Source organism: Pongo pygmaeus, chromosome 2 (assembly GCF_028885625.2).
Source record: "Pongo pygmaeus isolate AG05252 chromosome 2, NHGRI_mPonPyg2-v2.0_pri, whole genome shotgun sequence".
Classification (NCBI taxonomy): Eukaryota; Metazoa; Chordata; class Mammalia; order Primates; family Hominidae; genus Pongo; species Pongo pygmaeus.
In genome coordinates this window covers 199,091,720-199,113,347 of record NC_085930.1, presented here as the reverse complement: position 1 = coordinate 199,113,347, position 21,628 = coordinate 199,091,720, and the positions used below count along the sequence as shown (strand labels likewise).

At 38.2% G+C, this 21,628-nt stretch overlaps 1 protein-coding gene across 11 annotated transcripts in view; it reads right to left on the bottom strand.

The window, feature by feature from the left end:
• Window positions 1-9,137: 9,137 nt before the first annotated feature.
• Window positions 9,138-21,628, bottom strand: part of TP63 (tumor protein p63) — a 265,811-nt gene continuing 253,320 nt past the window's right edge. For 7 of the 11 annotated variants that reach the window (XM_054482683.1, XM_054482684.1, XM_054482685.2 and 4 more), the window contains 4 exons: window positions 19,828-19,985; window positions 16,892-17,036; window positions 15,510-15,603; window positions 9,138-12,190 (listed from right to left, as the gene is read on the bottom strand). In XM_054482683.1, coding sequence (XP_054338658.1) covers window positions 11,894-12,190; window positions 15,510-15,603; window positions 16,892-17,036; window positions 19,828-19,985 — 694 coding nt within the window. In that variant the 3' untranslated portion in view covers window positions 9,138-11,893. The remainder of the gene's footprint in view (window positions 12,191-15,509; window positions 15,604-16,891; window positions 17,037-19,827; window positions 19,986-21,628) is intronic. The other 4 variants (XM_063662552.1, XM_063662553.1, XM_054482690.2 and 1 more) reach the window with 1 other exon arrangement.

The following is a 21,628-nucleotide window of genomic DNA, read 5'->3' as shown; positions in this document are numbered from 1 at the left end:
AATGGATTGGAGGAAACATTCTAAACTTATGGTGCAGATTAATTCTGGCCCCAGGTAACGCAGGGAAGTAACAGAAAGCTGTGTATACCTATAGGTGGGTGATAAAGGGTATATTTACTTTGTTAAGTTTGACTTATATGAACAGCACAGAGATACATAGATTTGTGGTAAATACAAAAAAATGTTAATCATAATTTATGGGCAGTAGGTATATGGACATGTATCAATTATTTTTTAAACTTTTCTATATTTTTAAAAGTATAAATTCTATATATACTAGAAAATTTCCATTTCACATCATAGAGCTTAGGGTATGGTTTGTTGACCACGAAATCCTCTTTCTTCAATAGACAGCATGTCACTAGTAAATCAAGGGACAATCAAGGACAAGCTAGAGTAGGTTTTAATAGAGCTTTAGACTCTCAAATGAAAATAGTAAAACCTTTTGAGATCTCTAATATCCCAAGGGGTTATTTCCTAGCTAAGAATTAGGAGTTACCCCATCTGCAAAGCTCTGTCCCTTCTAGACAGGGGCTGAACCACCGCTGATGCCAGATCTAGTGTGACTGAAAGAAAACCTTCAAAGAAAAAAATATATGTATGTGAAAATAAATTTTGAATATACCTATCTAGTATCTTTTTACCTTTCTACTTCCTTCCCTGAAAGCTATTCAGAAAAAGCAAAACATACTACCTGTTTTTCCTGTTTGCAAAGTATTTATTAGCATTTAAAATAATAATCCATCGAACCTTCATTAAACACCCATTATGTCTTAAGCACTTTATTTAGGGGTTGGACTAGAAACCGTACAGGATCAACTTTCAAGAGATATATGACCACAAAACAGAAAACACGAAGCAGATTGTGGTGACATCCATAGAGGCAGGGGTTGTATTCAAACTACTTAACAACCCACAGAGAATGGGCACAGACCACTCAAAATGTACACATTTAGCAATCAGAACAGGTAGCTTGCCTTAAAAGATACATTTTTAGGCGGTTTGAAGAAAGAATGAGCATTCTTGTATCAAGGAGAACCTGGGATTTTCCAAAGGCATTTTTGAAAGACAGGTGGTATAATTGGCCATAGCTGAGGGTTTTATATATGTATATATTATATAGTGTTGTGTATATATATATACACATATACATATATATATACATATATACGTATATACTCTTTATATATATATATATACTCTGTATATATGTATATATATACTCTCTATATATGTGTATATATATACTCTCTATATATGTATATATATACTCTATATGTATATATATATACTCTATATATGTATATATATACTCTATATATGTGTATATATATACTCTATATATGTATATATATACTCTATATATGTGTATATATATACTCTATATATGTATATATATACTCTATATATGTATATATATATACTCTATATATGTGTATATATATATACTCTCTATATATGTGTATATATATATACTCTATATATATGTGTATATATATATATACTCTTTTCCTTTTTTCTTCCTATTTCCTACCCCCTAGAGGATAGGGGAGGGATTTCTTATGTTCTGCCCCACAACAATTAAAATGCTTTTTAACATTCAGAAATAATAGAAAAAAGAAAAAAAAAGACGATCAAACTGAGAAGCCAAGTTTGTTCATATCTATCATGAAAACAGAAATACATCTAAGTTCTACTAGGTCTTTCCAGTGTTAGATAATCAAGGAAGCTTTGTTGTGGAAGTAATGTTTGAGGTAATTTTTGAAAGACAGAAAGAAGTGGATTGAGATGGGTGAGAGTAGGGTCGAAGCATTCTGTTGAAGAGAACAGCATAGAAAATGCACAGATACCTGAAAATTCAAGAATTGACTTGTTGAATTCTACAAATAGTTATTGAGTGAAGGCTACAGTAGGCCTCATCAATTAACAACGCAAGGAAACCTGCCTTGTGAAGATTACATTCTATCTGGGAATGTTGAGTAAACAGAATTGGTTGGAGCATCAGATAATATTAGACTTAAAGGGCAAATTAGTGACAAAGTTAGATAGGCTTTATCCTGCTGACAATGGCCAGTCATGGAAGTGTTATGTTTTCAATAAGGGGCTTGAGGGGCCTAGGTTAGTTGGATGCAATCTAGGGCTGACAGATTTTGGAACACACACTCTGTCTCCAACCAAGGAAAGTCCACAGGCTTCTTTTCTTTGAGGTGTGTGTGTGCAGCCTAAGAGAGTGACCCACTGAGAACTTATTTTCTGATTGGAGACAACAGTACCATGGGAAAAAAAGAGCCAAACTAGAATAGAAAGACTTGCTGATTCTACCACTAACTATAATAGCTTTGTGAACTTAGACATGCCTGTAACTTCTCCGAGGCTCAGCTTCCTCCACCCTTTGTACTGATAATGTTTGCTCTGTCTATTCCACAGTGTTGAAGAAATAAACAAAATAATTTATATGAAATGTTTTAGGAAACAGTGAATCATCTATATTAAGAATATAAAGATTTCATATTTATTTATACAATCCATCTAGATCATCAGACCTATTGACAGATATTCTTTAGCTATGTTTTACTTGATTGTTTTTTTTTAAATATATAAACTAGAAAAGTGCCACTTCTTTTCCCCTACATTGACGTCATCTCTTCTGTTTCCTGAGAGATTGGAAGAGGGTGTCCCAACTGAAAGTCATGCTATGAAGGAAGATTGTCATGGAAAATGCCTATAGCTGTTGCACAAATCTTTGCTTTTATTCCAGCAATTCCTATTAGCACCTTTCACAGCTTTTACCTAAATGTTATTAATTCTTAAGGCCTCTTAATTTTAGCTAAGTAATGTCAGTATGTAATGAAAATCCCATTTTCTTCCTTAAATCGTGGCCTACCTCATGGCGAAATGTACATTTCTAGAACACTGAAGCTAGCAGAGGACTTTGAGATCTTTTACTCCAGCCTCTTTCCTCTTAGAGATGGGAAAACCAAGACCAATTGTGTGAATTCCAGAGTTCTTTAGGCCAGGGGTGTTTGTGGTAAAAACCAGCATGGGGATGAAAAACAGTAAAGCAAACAGAGTGAGAGAAGGAATCACTCGTAAGCAGCACTCAAAAGTATTCATTGACAAGTTCCATTGAGAAATAGAGAGCAACAGCAATAACAAGGGCGTCACTGTGGTATGGAAGAGAGACTTCTAAGTAGAGGTTGGGTTAGGTTGTACTACAAATGAGAAAGGGAAGTGTGGATCACCTGGTTCTTCTTTGCCTTGCTGTGAGAATCTGGATAGTTCCTTTTCCTGCCTGGGCCTCAGTTTTCCACTCCAGAAAATGAAGAGTTTAAACTAGCTGGCTCTTAAGTTGCTTCTAAGTCTAAACTTCGGTGATTCATAGAGCTGTGTATTTTTCAACTTTGAATTTCCCACAGTGCTTTGCACATATGAGAGTCTGTCAAAGGCAGCTGAGTAACCCCTGGGACAGGAAGCACAAGGAGAACCCTCACCAAAGCCCATGTGTAGCCTCAATGCAGACCTTTGCTGAGCTCCACCTGCTCCACCAGATTCTCTCATTTTCCCAATATTTACCACCTCTAGTTTCCTCACTGAATGCACCCAACCCATTCAACATGAGGAGGAAAGACTGGTATTACACAAGAATATCATGGAAATAATTGGAGTGGAGTTCATTAAAAAAAAAAAAGTTAGTCTTTCAGCCAAGAGACAGGGAATCGCTTTTCCTCAGGGAAGGAAAGAATGCATTACAATCATGGGAGAGAGGCAGACATTCACCACTCCTGATTCTCTACCAAGGGAGGTCAAAGTGTTACAGAGGCTGTGATGATGAGCAAAGACTGTGGTATTGTACCCCAGGACAAGAAATAATGAGGCTAAGGAGATGAAAGATGGAGGAGAGAGCCAGCCAAACTATGTTCTTATGAATAGGATATTATACCAGGGAAGAAGAAGGGCTGTATCTGAGAAGACAGAACTCTATTGATTGCCAAATGCTAATTGAACACTGGCCAGCCACTGGACAGTATTACGCCTTCTGCTGAGCCTTTGGTGAGACTAGGCTTAGCCATGGTTTCCTGCCTTACATGTGAATCTTGAAAGAATCATGGGCCTTAAAGTGGGGATTGGTAAGAATAAGTGGCAGGTAACCACCTCCAAGGCATTGTTAGAAACTCCCGGCAAAATGCATCTAACCCTGGTATCTCATGCACCATCAAGGAAATTACCACTCAGCTAGGAATATCAGGTTTGAGTAGAGAAGGTAAAAAATAAAATGTGAATGTCTTCAGCAGAAAGGGAAAAGAAAGACAGGCATGGAAATGGAATATTCCAAAGACAACTTTCATATCATTTTGCTGAGAGTTTGTGCTGCTTATAAGCCAATTACTTAGGGTGACAACAGGACCCCGAGAAAGCAAAAGACAAGGAAAAGGGATACTGAGATGTCCCTATCCCCAAGTAGTAAAAACAAAAATTATATATATGCGTATATATATATATATATATATATATATATATATATTTACTTCTCAGTGTCCTGAAAGCCATTTTGAACACCAGGTGGTGTTAGGCAAATATTTCCTAGGGCTTCTTCTGCGTGGGCGAGGTTCACAAAAGTGTTCTATTTCTTAGAATATTATTTCACGACTGCCATCGGATATTTATGGATGTCAGCATTTGTCCTGAGATACCAAATGTGCTGGTACCTGGATGCCACGTAATTCCAGAATTCTTTAGAACAAACTTTCTAAACATTTCCAAAATGCATTTGGCAAGAGGCCCCATGAAATGACACAGCAGAATTTTCTCTATTCATTTCACAGTCCAGAATCTGACAATGGGTTGATCTTTTCTTCTCTCTTTCTCCTTTCATTCTCTTTTAAAATTCCACCATTTCTGTACTTTAGGGATTGCGAGTGCTTTCAAGTGCTTTCTCTAACATTTAGTCATCGGTGAGACAAAATCGTATTAGGAAGGTATTGATAAGTTGGAGAAATATTGAAGACCGCTGATGCAAGCTTAGGTAAAATACAGAAGAGCAGGCTGGACACAGTAGCTCATACCTGTAATCCCAGCATTTTGGGAGGCAGAGGCAGGAGGATTGCTTGAGGCCAGGAGTTCCAGACTAGCCTAGGCCACATAGTGAGACCCCATCTCTATGAAAACTAAAATAAATTAGCGGTTTTGGTGGCACACACCTGTAGTCCCAGCTACTAAAGAGGCTGAGGCAGGAGGATTGCTTGAGCCCAGGTGTTCGAGGCTGCAGTGAGCTATGATTGTGCCACTGCACTGCAGAGTAATCTACTTATAGAAGGTAGTACCTAGAATTTCGGAATATTGAACCATATTCAAAGTCACCATAATTTCTTTCACAGAAAAATAATAGCGTTTCCAATTATGGAGCAAATGTAAGAGGAGTTAAAGCACTCATAGGATTCATTATTTTCTGCCTGGTGTCTCTGATGTCAAGCTCTCTCTGCGAAAAATTTTTGTGCCTTGTCCTGTGTCAGACTTCTACTTGAATTGCAAAAGGTTGGTCCTCCAGCGTGCTAGGCCTAGAATTCTAATCAGAATCACAAAAGGGAAGTTCACCTGCCAGTACTTGCCACCCACCTGGCACATAGACAGAGTCAGGATTAGTGTAAGGAGTTACAAATCTCATAAATTTCAAGGACACACCCAACATGACTCTAAAACCACAAAGTTAAATTAGTGAACTACTCTTATCTGAGAAAAATATATATGGTTAGCGCTCTATGAAAAACCTTTCTAAAGAAGGAACAAGATTCCTGACACTTTTAGGTCTGCATTTAACGAAGATTACAGCTTTGAGACTGCTGAATTTTTTCTGAAAACTCTAACCCCACTTCTATATTGGAAGAGTTGTTTCATGCCATCCTTCGGCTTTCTTCCAAAAGATATTACTGAAATACTGACAAGTTAGGGGTTCAGACCTCTCATTTGGCAGATGTTGAAACTGAAATGCAGAAGATTAAGCATCTGGCTCAAGTCACCAGACTCCTCTCAGTCAAGTGTTCTTTTCACTGTGGATTTTCATATTTCCGTGAAATCTACACATCTGCATAACTTTTTTTGGAATGAGTCTGAAGCACCAGGGGAAAAGGCATAGTGTAAATCAAATTTGGAAGAATGATAATGGACACCAAAGTTTTTATGGGTACAAAGAAAGAGGAAGCTAGGAAATCCATACTCAAGGCTGAAAGTGTCCTATGTTCCAGTTTACCTAGCAAGAGAACTGCAGTATACGAAAGAGAAAGAATGGCAAAACGGATAATAACCACTGCCTTCTGCCAGTCTGTGGATGCCCTGACTCAAGATTAAAGGTATCTTTCCCGGATCTAGGAAGGTTCCAGTGTCTACCCACCTATGGGCAGGCCTTTATTCCATACTTTTATTTTGCTACTAGGAATACAAAATAAATCACTGTACCAAGGAAAGTCCTTGGGCTACCTTCTTAGATAATTCAGAAACTGCACCCAAAAGCAGAAATATGTTCTTGGAATCTCAGAGATTCTATGCAAATTTTAGATAATTCAAGAGTATTTAATGAACATTAGGTTTTTGGCATTCTATAACAATATTAGATAAGTTATTCTAATAATTCTCAGTACAGTAGTCATTATCCATATCTTCTGGGTCTAATTAATGCTTTATATTTTTATTTTAGTAATTTTATAAATAACAGAATATATGGTGAAGAATAATTTTATAATAAATTTTAATATAAACATAGTAAATCTAAAATTTTGTTAACGATTTCAGTGGCACATGTACATGAAATAGAAAATATCTTCTGAACGCAATTAACTGCTCATGAACTATCATGAAATTTGGGCCATAGCTACCTTGTAAATATTGATTTCAAATACACCTCTGATAAGTTCTAACATCATTACCTCTGATTGCTTATCTTGTATCTACATCATCAAAATAAAACGCTTGAACTATTTTTTTGACTCCTTGATGGCTCATGCCTTTGTTGAAGAGAGGATGACTATGTTCTTCACTCCAAAACTGCAAAATAGTTTTTAAACACCAATTAGAATGATTAATCCAATGAGTTAAGTTTCTACATCATCTGTTTTCTTCCGATTACCTTTGATACACACCAGCCTTTATTTGTCCACCTGTGAAGTATATTGGTAAATTTTGGTGCACAAGAATCATTAGAACTAAAATAATACTATCGCATGTCCTTTTAGAAAATTGGATGGTCAGATTATTGTTGTAACCTTAAATGGTAAAATTCTTCCTATTGAAGAACTATCTAGAGTAAGCACATACCCTTTCTATCTTTAAAACTGTATTCCTTGGCCATTGAGCTTTGTGCTTGAGAAAATTCATCAAGGATATCATTACATGAAAACTCAGTTTAAAATTTAACTTACACGAGCCATTTCACCATCACCAGAGTCTAGAGTGCCATTGTGTTTTGTATTCATATTCTGATGTAACAATTTTGAAATATTTTCTCTATCATTTTTAATATCTTTACCATTATGGGGAGAAAATGAAAAATCCTAACTATGAAGATATTGTCTCCTATTCTATTACTTTGTTGAAAACTGATGCAATACTAATGAGCAACCCAGTAAAAAACAAACAAACAAACAAAAAACCTGGATAATTACACAATAGTAAATAGTAAATTCATTTCATCATCCTTACAGGCTTCTTATTACATCATCTTTCTAGCCAATTGCCCAATAGAACTACAATGAAAGCCATTTACATAATATCAAATTTTGTAGTAAGCATATAAAAATAAAGGAATGGGTAAAATTAATTTCAGTATATTTAACCCAAAATATTTAATTTTCAACATCTAATTTAAACAATTATCAAGGAGTTATTTTATATTTTTAGGTCCCTGAAGTCTGATGTGTATTTTGCATATACAGCACATCTCAGTTTTGACCAGCTCCATCCACGTGCTCAATAATTACATGTAGCTAATGACTATCATATTGGACAGCACAGTTTTGGGCAATCCCACCATCCTTCTTGGTTTTTATTCTTTTTTTACTCATTAGAATCGATTGATAAAAATAAAGCAATTTCTAGAATGGCTAAAATAAAGTCTCAAGACATGAAAAAACAAATCGCTGAGTTTCCATAGTGCAGTTTGTATTTGCAAAAGGGTTTTAACAGACCCAATAATTCTAAGCAAATGCATTTTTTTGAAAGGAGGTTTTTCTTTTACTCCAGAAGACAGCTAAGAGTAAATAAAAGTCATGAACTACCAATCCATACAAATAGAACTACGGAAAAAATAAAAATAAAAATTTAAAGAGCCAAAATGACAGATCATTAATCATTTTTATAGCTCTTTTATATTCCTCATGCTAGCATCATCGAATTAACTGTTTCATTTCTGGCACTCTATCACCTAGACTGCAAGGACTAAGAATTGAATCTTTTGGCTGCACCTGCTTGCCTATATGAACATATCTTTATAATGTGATTATATCTATAAATAGAAAAACAAATTGATATCTTTATTATATATTTTTGTTACTCTGGAAAGTTTATAAGTCTAAGGCATTATGTTGTATTCACGCCATCCAACGTTATCCCATAAAGTAATATACATTCTTATTTAATAAAAATAATTCACCCATTTTGATAGAGATAGTATTGGCTGAATCAATGTACATAATTGAAGGGTGATATTTAACAATGAGTTTAAAAGGGAACATGGCCCAGTCAGGGCCCACCATCTGCAGCATGCTCCCACATACCACCAGCTTATCTGCTTTCCACTCCCACAGTACTGATGAGGTCACTGCTGAGTATCATCGGAAGGTCACTAAGTTAGACATTAGGAATATTTGAAGTCTAGTCCCTGTTCTAAAGCAAACTCTTTCTGGCCTCAATCAAATAAAGTATTAAAACTTTGAATGTCTCATTCACCAAATGAAAATGCCATTCTGGTCTTTCCTATTTTGTAGGTTGGCTAAAATGAGAAAAGAATGATTATTTGTTCTCAGATGAGAAACATCAACATTTGAACCTCTCCAATGTTTCTCTCGGTATCTCTTCTTCCTTGATAATATAAATAAGGCCAAAGGATGGAAGAATGGACAAATAGGCAAACAGACACAGAGAGACACATACACAATTTCTTAATTAGTTTTTATTTATTTTTTTAATTTTATTGCATGTCCTGGCAAACAAAAAGAGACTGTAGATTGGCTTCTGGCTCCCCAAAAGCCCATAACAGAAAATACCAGAAGACAAGCAACTGAAGCTTAAAAAACGTATCACATGTATAATACCTTTTGAAAACATTAATAAAGCATATAAAACTTTTAACATTTGCTTAATTTTGTACAATTATAAAAATAATAGAAAAAATATCCCTTTAACATTCAATATCCCACATACTGTACTTTAGGGGACTACCAAGAAAAAAAAAAAGGTAAAAGGATTTAATGAAAACTCTGCTTTCCATTTCTGTTTATAAACATCTCCAAACAAAAACTTTTCAATTCTTCAGCTAACTGCATTGAGCTGAGGCCACAAGAACTCCATTAAGCCCACTTCTAGTGGTTTCTGTGCTTAATATCCTTTTACCCCTTACCCTGGCTACTCATACACTCAAGGAGAGTAGGTTGCCATGAGGAGGTAAGCCAGTAAGGGTGCCTCGCTTTGGCTAGTGCCAAATCCGTGAGACACAGTACAGGAATTTCCAAGGCCCTAGTGTCACCTGAATAGTACTGAAATAGCTCGGAAGTCCTAGGTTTATTCAAACCCTCAGCAAAGTAAGGGAAGCAGTTTGTCTTCTTACTAGGACCAAGGAACAGCTTTCATTCTTCCCCTTAATGGGTTTGCAAAGCTGCATGCTTGTTCCAGAAGTTAACAGTGCTTATTACCATTTAAGTACAACAAAACTTTGAAATCAAGGACTCATTCTCTTTAACATAGAAAATTTTAAAAAAATAATAAAAAAAACTTTCCCTTCCCTCCCCTCTTAAAATTGTAGCATTATTTCTTATTTGATGTGGTATTCTTACTAAATGGTATTTTCATGAAAATATAAAAACAATAAAAAAAGGTTTCAAGTGTGGTTCTGGAAATCCCACTATCCCAAGAAGAAAAAAAAATAATCAAAATACAAAGTATGCAATTTCACACAAAACATATATACACTTTTCAGAGGCAACCCATACATTACCTTTTAGAGCCACATTAGCCCTTTTGCACTTTAAAATTAAAATGGAAGCTTATGTGCAATGACAGCCCTTGACCAGAGTGCACGGGAAGATTTCAGAGCTCATTTGCATGCATGCAAAAAAATGTGTTATATTTCTGAAAGATCTATCTGGAATATTGTCATTAACATGTTTTCCCAAAGTTTCAAGGGAACTGTTTGTTTAAGTGGTTTAAGCAACAGCAGCCATGAAAGACTTATCTCCTGCTCTGTGGGGACCTTTTCATGTCTATGGGTAGTCCCTAAGGGAGATGGACGGGAAACTGGGTTCTCACAGTTACTTTCCAACAAACTGAAACTCTTACTGGTTAAAAAAGAAAATGATACAGTGATGCAATTTATGCCACAGGAAAACCAATCTCATAATTTTATATTTTTCAAATTACCACTCCTATTGTAAACCTTAGAGAGAGAAAGGTAAACAAGCCTCTACATGCAGAGTTTTATAGAATAGGAGGGTCTTTAAAAGAAACGTTTACCAAACAATATTATCTACGCTTCAAAAGATTTTTACAAAGTTGAATTTATGGTTCATTGAGATATCTTACTGTTTAGTACAGACTCAACATTTCTGAATGATTCCTATTTACCCTGAATATTAATAGACAGTAAAACTTCACTGTTAGAACGAGATAGATGGCATTCATCCCAATCAAATCAATCAGAATTCTTACAACAGTAGCAAATGTGTATTTGAGTTAGTCAATCTAGTAGTGAAATTTAGTTTTAATACCACTGTAATGGAAGCAAATGTTTTCCCAATCAATATTGTAAGATAAGGTATCTGGTATTAAAGTTAAGGGGGTTACTGATATGCTCAAATACATGACATCCGGTGTTTTTGAACTGGCTGCCATGGGCCTTTTAAGAATTTTCCTCATTCCCAACCAAAAACTAAAGAGAATGTTTGGACATGAACTTTTTCTTATGATTGGATTAAATCACCCCAACATAAACCATCATCACTAGAAGAAATGCCAGTAATATAAAAATATACCAACACTGAGAAAAGAATACTATCTACAGTCTTACCTACATAATAAGCAATGGAAATGGATCTACTCAAAGGTTGGATGTGGCATGTATTTAGAATCCAAAGAGCTGAAAGAATCTGTACATCATTGTCACTCACATGTAGCATTAAGCTCTAGATACCTATCACCATACATGATACCCCTTAAGGAGTATAGACAAGCCATCCAAAACAAGTAAATTAAAAAATGGTCAATAAGTGCAACTCAATTTTCTTTCATTTAAATTACATTTTAAACAATACTCAAAGCCCCCCACCCAAAAATCTATGCTGTATATTTATACATTTATATATATAGTCTTAGACTATAAGGGTGAACATGCTTTATAAAAGTCAATGAGAAATCTCTGCAGCTTAAGGAGACACCCAACTGTTTTTTGCTCACTTCTACCTAGCCATGGCAGCTACAGTTCTGCAAGCTACAGTTTTGAAGGCTTAAAGCCAGAATCAGAATTAGATGCCAGGTCAGATGTTAGGTAAGAGGTAGCCTCTTACTTCTCCTTCCCCTAAGAAATCAGACAAGAGGAAGGGGAGGAGCTAGGGAGAAGGCTTTGAAGATTAAGCAGGAGTGCTTTGTAGGGGGTGGGCAGTTAGGAGAGGGATAGGAAGAGCTCACATGGTGAGGCTCACTCCCCCTCCTCTTTGATGCGCTGTTGCTTATTGCGGCGAGCATCCATGTCAAAGTTGAAGTCATTCCACTCATCTCGGGGTGGGAAAGAGATGGTCTGGCGGAGGGTGAACCGCACAGCATCAATAACACGCTCACCCCGGGTCTCACTGGAGCCCACACTGACTGTAGAGGCACTGCTTGGGGTCCGCAGGAGATGAGAAGGTGAGGAGAATTCGTGGAGCTGCCGGTGGTCCAGGATGCCCTTCCAGATTGCGTGTCGAAATTGCTCAGGGATTTTTAGACTTGCCAGATCCTGTGCAACAGGGGAAGGTGTCATGGAGAATGAAAACAAGGAGAAAAAGTGACATTTAGTCCATAGCATGCTATCATTCCCTGATGCTCTGGTTTAATTGATCTGAATCTATTGATCCACAAATTAGAAAATAAAATTAGTTCTCTGAGTCTTCAACTCTATGTAACCAAGCACAAAGGCACAGCCTTGAGGTGCCATTCCTGCCTGTGTATAACACTTCACTTAGTCTCTGCTGGCCTCAGTTTCTTCATTGGTAAAATTGGGATAATAGCTAGACGAGAGGGCAAAAATCCCAAATAGAAACATGAGGTACCTACTTATGCTTGAATTTACCTGGCTAGTCACTAGAAGAAAGGTATTAGTGGAATGTCACCACCACTTGTTTGAGGAGATGAGAAGAAAAGATTGAGTACTTTCTATGTGCCAGGCACTGAATTATTTTATATTCATGATATCATTTAATCCTCAGATTTGTGGTAAACATTATTAGACCTGTTTTATAGATAGAATAACTGAAGGCCAGAGAGGTTGACAAGTTTAAAGTCACATAACTAAGTGAAAAAATTAGGGACTTAGGGCATCCTCAGAACCTGAAACGGCACTTTTATCTAAAAGGTCTCTTGGTGTTTGAATAAAGCAAGGTATCAAAATGAAGAGCAATTGTGTCTATGTTCTGTGAATGGGTGCAGAAGGCATTGCAAATAGGGTCAACCTTAACTGACTGTGGTGATATCGCTTACATTTATCTGCATTAGCTCTTCTTTAGATTGCTTCAGTGATAGCTCATATTTTCACAGGGCAGAATGGTAGGTAAACAGCACATTGTGCTTGGAGTGAGAAAACCGTGGCAGAGGTTTTGATAGTCACTGACTGGCTATAGAACTTAGTCACTTATTCTCTACCAGCCTCAGTTTCTTCTTTGGTAAAATGAGATACAATTGCTTTCTAGGGCAAAAGATGCTATAGACTCATAGGTAAATACAGCTATGAAAGTATTTTATAAATTACAAGACACTCTATAAATATTAACCATTTGTATTATTATTATGGTGTATTGTTACCTGATCTTTGCATGTTATGGGGATACTAATGAAGTTCCCCAAATTTAGATCACATTCCTTTTCCAGGAAGTGATGATGCCCAATAACTTAGACTGGCTCTAAGATAAAAGCTGAGAAAAGGGTGTCTCTTTCTAGAAATACGCAGGAAGAGGCTGAGGTGAGGAGGAGAAAATTGCACAGCTTCCCAAAATTTCTCAATTTGGAAGTTTGTAGTTTGGTGTCATATTTTTCTATGGTGTGAATTTTCAGGCCATTAGAGGTATTCCTAATCTCTTACTGTAGCAGAAGAATACCTTATAAAGAAGGTAATCCATGAATAAATAAACATAGCTTTTTTTATTTGTTTTTTGAGATGGAGTCTTGCACTTTCACCCAGGCTGGAGTGCAGTGGCGCGACCTCGGCTCACTGCAAACTACGCCTCCCGAGTTCACACTATTTTCCTGCCTCGGCCTCCTGAGTAGCTGGGACTACAGAGGTGCACCACCACACCCAGTTAATTTTTTGTATTTTTAGTAGAGACAGGGTTTCACCGTGTTAGCCAGGATGGTCTTGATCTCCTGACCTCGTGATCCACCTGCCTCAGCCTCCCAAAGTTCTGGGATTACAGGTGTGAGCCACCGCGCCCGGCCTAAATAAGCATAGCTTTTTATGTTTCTTGGATTGTTTATACTTTTGAGGCTCTCAGTAAATGCAAAGCTCTTTGTAAATTAGACTGTGTTAATTGTCATGATGCCCTGGATGGATTTTAACTAATGACTGACAGGTGAGAAAGCTGTGGCCCACAGACTGGCATAGGACTTAGTCAACATCAGCAGAAATGAACTTATACAGGGTATCTGCAGATCCTAATGATCAAGGGAACATCCTGACATATTCCCCAGTGGAAATAAGTGAGCAAGTGGAAAGTATAACTTTAAAAATATAGAGAAGAGGAAGATTCTCTGTTCTAAAATGTAGGAATCTACTACAGGAGGCTCTCTCAAATACAGGGCAACTCTGTTCTCTTCAGTGGATGGAAGTGGCTGTAAAGTTATCAGAATAATACTGGAACTTACTCTTAAAGCTTTCCCTGCAGTTTTCACTTATAACTTATTCTATCAGGGAGCAGCAGCCAGGAGTGATTTATGGGGTGAAGAGGGGTGAGCATAGGGGCGGTACACTATGTACACGTCACCTCATGGTGGGGGCATTCTCATGCTGCAGGGGCGTCTCTAGCATCGGTGCTCAAGGAGGGGGAAGAAAGAGTCCCCAACAATAGAAGTAGCAGCAGAGGCAGAGACTGTCTTCTTCCCGCAGTCCAAAGTACCCTCTGGAAGCTAGAAGAGAGGCTAGTGAACCCCAAAGAGAGCAGCATGAAGAGCGCGGCCTAAGAGACAAATCAGATTGCCATAAACCAGAGCAACACTAGCTTCCGTGTGAGCAGGAGTTCAAAAAGTGGAGTAGGAAGCAAGAAAAAGTCCCCTCTCGCCCAGCTTGTTTCAAAGACAAATCAAAGGATATCAGAGCCAGAAAGGAGTAATTTGAACCCAATATTTTATTAACTGAGGCCCAGAGAGGCAAAGTGATAACCCCAAGTTCTCATTGCTACTAAAAAGGGTGATTGGGATTTGACCCCATGGCCATTGGTAATGCCCAATGATTAGAAATGGCTGGGCTCTATTATGATAAAACTGAAAATTAATAAAGGAACATATAGTTTTAATTGAGAGGAACGGCTGAATCTCCCTCAAGGTACTAATTTAAAGAAAGGCAGAAAAGGCCAGTTAATAAAGTTAAAGACTGTAAGCTTACACGTTTGTGTTCTATTCCTAGTTTTGTCTTAAATAGTCATGGCAAATGACTATTGTGTCATCTCTCCATGTTTTTAAGAGAATAGCACCACCGGTGTCCTGCTATCCTTTCTGGGAACTTACACAGATTAATGAGAACACTCAAAAAGTTGTATTAATTCTTTAGAAATTATGATTTTTTTGATTGCAGGAATAGCTTCTCTTTCCCACCTTGCGAATAGTGTAGGTGCGATAGACAATTGTTGACTGATCAGACAAGCTAAGGAAGATTGATTGCTAAGCTTCTAATATGTATAGGTTGAGGCCTGGGAATCTTTCTAACATAGTTATGGGTTCCATCAAAATGGATAATTGGGGGCATGACAAAAACAAATTTTTAAACTATCAGGGATTGAACTACAAGGCGGTTGTCATCAGAGGAAAGAGATGAAGAAATAAAATTTGAGAAAAGTCTAACAGTTACTTACATCCATGGAGTAATGCTCAATCTGATAGATGGTGGTCAGCCCCTGGGTCGTGAAATAGTCCAGACATGATGAACAGCCCAACCTCGCTAAGAAACTGCAGAGGGAGGAGGGAAGAGGAAGGAGGAAACAGAAAAAGAAAGTTCACCCCAACTGCATTGGCGAGATAAGGGAGAACCCAATATATTTTGCCCTTGGATGCCCCACATCAGAGATGAGGAGTGGATAATATATATGTGGGCCTTAAGTCTGAGGTCTGGAGATTATTGGTGAAAGTTTAGGTCTACAGAAATTAAAATCAACTATAAGGATTCCTGCAGATCAGTGATTATCATATGGTGATCTGTGGAATTCTAGGGTTCTGTGTAAGTGTTCTAGAAACCATTGCAAAGAGTGAAAGGGAAGTCCAGTGTTCAGGTTCCTAGCTTTCTCGCTGCTTGGCTCTACACTTCAAAAAGAACATCTCTATTTGTTTTGTATCTGGGCTTTGTGAGAATGGTTCATGTGGTTAATAAAAAAATTGTAGGCCTCTACTCCATGAAGTCATTCATGCCTTTTGATTTATGTCCTCCTTAGGATACAGATCCCCTTCCTTTTGGTGCTGGTCTGAGACTGATGATGATGCCACCATCATCACGGAACAGACCCTGGGTGGAACAGGCCATGCACTTTGCCATCCCTGTGATTGACGTAGCAGGAAAATCAACACAAATCGTTCCAGTAGCCAAATGAAACAATCATTCTGCACATGAAGCAGCAGAAGAAGATATACACTAGGCAAGAAGTCTGGGAACCTACTCTTGCCTCTGTGGGAAGCAAATCTCTCAGGCTTCACGCATTTCTTTCTTCTGCCTATCTCGACTCCCCTTTTCTGGAGTTGTGCCCATTTCCCATAGGCAGAGTAGGAAAGGCCATCAGTTTTTGAAAGTCCCTGTCATTTTGGATAGCATTAAAACTTTTTATGGACATCCAACTCCAAAATAATGGTCCCATGGTGGCTGCGAGCTGTGAGGATTAGAGAGAGGAAAAGGAGCAAGACAGCAAGTTTATTGCCCTTTTGGAAACCCAGCCCTGAGCACCAACTTGAGGGCCGCAATTGACAATGTAAAAATGTGAGAGGAGGGAGTAAGTGAAGGGGAGGGAAACAGACATGAAAACCATATGCCTATAAACGGACATTTTCCCTTGTTTCCATGCTGGTTATAGTAGTTTTCCTTGATAAAACATTGTTGACCACTCCACAGATCAGAGTTAATAGTGACTGAACTCCAACCACAGGACTGCTGTCTTTCCTTCCAACTGTTTGATGGACTATAAGAGTATCCGCCCTCCACCATCCCGGGATGCTTAGGGCAGGCCCCCAGGGGCACATGCTGTGGACTCACCTGACAATGCTGCAATCTGTGGGATACGGAGGTGGGGGAGTGCAGTGGGAGGTGGATGGCATGGAGAGTGGGGGAGGGAGTGCCTGGGTGGGGCTGAGTCCATTCATGTCTCCAGCCATTGGCATGTGGGTGCCCATCATGGGAACTGAACAGAAGCAGGAGGAACAAAAAGGGTTACTGCCATCATCATGTACCAGCATCCCAGTGGTCCATCTTGTCTGGTTCAATTTTATCAAGGGCCTAAACTACCAGCCTTCCTTTTTAATCTTCTCTCTCACTACACCCCTTCAAGCAGCCTACATCTAGTCAAACAGAACAGTTAGACTCCAAACTAATTAGGCACCTCTTGACTTTTGTACCTTGTCCGAGAACAATCTCTTTCCTCCCCTTTCTCTACTTCTAATTCTCTAATTGCTAATTGCTCTTAATGTTAACATATTCTTCCTTGTATTTGCCTTCGAGGGTGATATTTCTGTCTCCCTCACTAACGTGTGCAAGCATAGAGATTAGACCTTATAGGTGTCTAGATCCCTACAGTCCCTAGCGCAGTGCCTGGCACAGAGTAGGTGCTCAGTAAACTTAGGGTAAGTGGATAAATGCACAAATCTGTGAATGAAAGAGTGACCCTTGTAATATTTATTTGGGAATAGGAAGACTGACTTCAATATTTAGAAGGACTCATGTGCCTAATAAATGAGGATACAATTAAATATTCTATTAGTTATGGTCCATTTTCAGGGTTGTATACAGGAACACCACCAATACTTACTGATATTTTACTAAACAATTAAGTGTAAACATTCACTGTTAGAGAAAACTAGTTTAATATCAATATTTATAAAATGAATTTTGCCTTCATGTCAAAAAGAACAAAATAATTTACTAAAAGATTAATGTAATTTGTTTTTACTTTAGTGAGTAGCAGTATCCCTAGAAAAGGTCTTTGCCACTAACTAGCTAACTAAAGAGCGTACCCTATCACATCTCAATCTGTTTCCCTTCTGAAACAATTGTAAAGTACAAATAAGAAAAAATGTAGGCAAACTGTAAGTTATACAAATGTGAACCATCATCACTATTATCACAATTTTGTCACACCAAGAAGGAACTTGAGGACTCTAAGATGTCACAAGAAATAAAATAAAGTTGAAGATAAATGGTTTCTATTCTTTTTATGTCAAAGTAGGCCTGTCAAGGGGTCAGGTTTTAAGCCTTATGATGCATTTATCATTAGTGAGAGAGTGATCTCACTCTAAAGTCTATGTTTGCCATAACAGGCAACCATTCCAAACACACACACCTCTATCTCATTAAAATATGAATGTGTGGCCAGGCACGGTGGCTCACGCTTGTAATCCCAGCACTTTGGGAGGCCGAGGTGGGTGGATCACCTGAGGTCAGGAGTTCGCGACTAGCCTGACCAACATGGTGAAACCCCGCCTCTACTAAAAATACAAAAAATTAGCCGGGCATGCTGGTGCACGCCTGTAATCCCAGCTATTCGGGAGGCTGAGGCAGGGGAATCACTTGAACCTGGAAGGCAGAGATTACAGTGAGCCAAGATCGCGCCATTGCACTCCAGCCTGGGCAACAAGAGCGAAACTCTGTCTAAAAAAAAAAAAAAAAAAACCAAAACAATGAATGTGTGCCATTAGACCACAGAAAGTCATAATCCTAGCCTCCCCTGATTTCTTTCAGAGGAGACAACACTGAAATGCATGTTTAGAGGTTTGATCAAAATAATTAGGATTTCAAAAGACAAGCTTGAGGGTACTGTTTTTTAGGCAGTAGGGATTACATGATACCCATGCAATGTTCAGTCTTCTGTATCCCCGAGGGTGTTATACAATCTTTTGCATTTTTACCACAACTTGTTTTTCCTTCAGGTTTGTGTATCCACTCTGCTAGATTTAGTTCTAGTGGAGAAAATAATTATATTTATAGTAAAGCTATATGCCAGTCATCATTCACTTGGAGGCCCAATTCTTACAGTGCCTTTTTCATTTGTACTTAGCCGATATGAGGAATGTGTGTAAGAATAAATAAAAGGCAGGTTCCTTTGTAGATCAGTTCCTTACTGACTGTGTCTGGGATAGAATAGGTGAGTTTAAAAGGCCAGGATTATGGAGTAACAGACATAAAATGTTAAGTATATATAGTGATAATTTTATGGATAGAAAATTAAGTATTAGAGAAGTAACTTCTTCGTAATTAGAGGTATTTTTTTCATAGAGTCCAGATGATAATCTACTTTTCTAGATTTTTTTTTTTTTTTTTTAAGACCGAGTCTCACTCTGTCACCCAGGCTGGAGTGCAGCAGTGTGATCTCAGCTCACTGCAACCTCTGCCTCCCGGGTTCAAGTGATTTTCACGCCTCAGCCTCCTGAGTAGCTGGGATTACAGGCATGCACCAACAGGCTCAGCTAATTTTTGTATTTTTAATAGAGACGGGGTTTCACTATGTTGGCCAGGTTGGTCTCGAACTCCTGACCTCAAGCGATCCTCCCGCCTCGGCCTCCCAAAGTGCTGGGATTACAGTCATGAGCCACTGTGCCCCGCCTATTTCTCTAGATTTTAAGTTCACTGCAACATGCTACTTTATGCGTGTTGCATCCGTTTCCTTTTGCCTATTTCAAAGGCTGCAGGAGGTGAGTCTCCATCCAGGATAGCAGGAAGTAGACTGTTCTTTTCACAGAAATCCTTATCCCTACACTAAAGAAACATCCTTCTCTATCTCTACCAGTAGTATATTTTGCAATGAACAATAAACCTCAAAAGTGAAAGGTTCAGTCAGAAACCCAAGCCACTCCACCTTGATCTGATCTGTCCCACTGTGCCTCTCATTTAGCTTAAGAACATGCCTTTCCCCATCACAGAGTCTTGTCCTATGCTAGCCTGTTCATCCTTCAGCCACAGCTAAAAGGAGATGCTCTTACTGTTGGCTCCCATGCCATCAGGAATGGTTGTAGGAGTGAGGGCGTTGCGCTGCTGAGGGTTGATAAGCTGGCTCACAGAAGGCAGCTTGTTCATGCTGTTCATTTTGTTCAGAGGTGGGGAGCTGTTACCATATGAAGATTGAGACTGTATTGAGGTCCTAGGAAGACAAACATGGAAATGATGGTGAGCACGGGACACTGAAGAGTGGGGACTATTGATTTTCAACAGGTCTCTGTTTAAAACATGGCCTCAAACCAAACATTTGAAAACATTCTTCTAGGATTAATGGTAAGAAGTTAATTTTGTTTCCATCTGAGAATATTTCCTGAATAGGGAGAAACTGATTGCAAGGCTATCATCAAATCGTATTTTTCCTGAATGTGCAGAGTGCAAGGTTTAGTATTTCCTTTGAGAAAGAGAAAATTCTTGCCTCCTCTTTTCCCTTCAATTGTTTTCTCCATTCCCTTCTCCTCTTTTCCCTTCAACTCAAATGAGTTTGAAAAGCAGTTAGGGAAAAGAATTGAGCAAAGACTTAAAGGCTGATGAAAAACATGGATATCCCACCCTCAAACTGCAGCTAAGGCATTCCATTTGTTGTTTTCTGCATATTCCATTTGGGATATGCAGAAAATGACTACAAAGCCAATCAAACTGGGCATTTGGCAGCTCATCCTGCTGTCATGCAGAGGCCCCTACTTGGAAACATGCATTTTCAACAGAGATGTTCATGATGTATGAGAGAACCTACTGGAATGTCAAAAGCATTTCTACACAGGAGAACGCTGAAGCCCAAATAACTATTCTATTGACTTTCCAAAAGTCTCCTGGGAGAAATGAAAAAAACAAAGCAACATAAAAACCCAATAGTTTTCCATTCAGCATGATCTTCAATTTGGAAAGTTACTAGAACTCGTTTGTCATATTATATCTTACAGATAATATTCCCAACTCAACTGTCATTCCTGATGTTTTATCTTAATATAAAAACTAGTGATGTGTACTACAATGAGAGTCACAAAGAGCTGAAGCCTTCCTCTGTCATCTATTAGGATGCTATAGATGCCCATGCGAGCTACTTAACATCATGGCCTTTGTTTTCTCACAAGAAAACTATATGAACTACATACATTTACACTTGCTGCATGAGTCAGATGTTCGAGTTAATAAAACTTAAGACATGGTCCCCATCTTTGAGACACTCATAGGTAGTGGAGGCAATGGATATAATAATCCATCCTACCTTATACGGCTATGATGAGAACTGAAAAAGAGAAGATGAGGAAGAAATGTACAGACTATGCAGTATCTACATTGAATTACTGTGACCACAGAATGAAGACTGGACTTTAAGCAAGTTTCTAGTCTGCTATGGGAAAACTCCCCTTTAACAATACTCAAACAAAACAAATTATGTTGTTCCTGTTTACCTTTTCCCTGTCACAGCCATATTTACATTAGAAGGGAGATAACTTTTTTCTTTGAGTTTTATCTGCATATATATGTATAATTCAAATTTTGGAGGCTCTGTAAATGGACCCAGATTCCAAGCCTATATGGCATAATATTTGAAAAAATCATTTTAAAAATGGCCCTAGCACTTAGGTGCTGCAATCGTAGGGCTGGTCTTCGAAGCTGCCACTCTGCATTCTCTCCATAATTACATGAAAATAAGGAAGGCTCCATTCCATGTCAATGGAGAGCCACAGCTAGATGAATGCAAACAATATGCTCTATTTTAATGTGTATAGATTATCATGTCAATTAATGTAAATTAACAATTCAGGTGTATTTTACAATCAC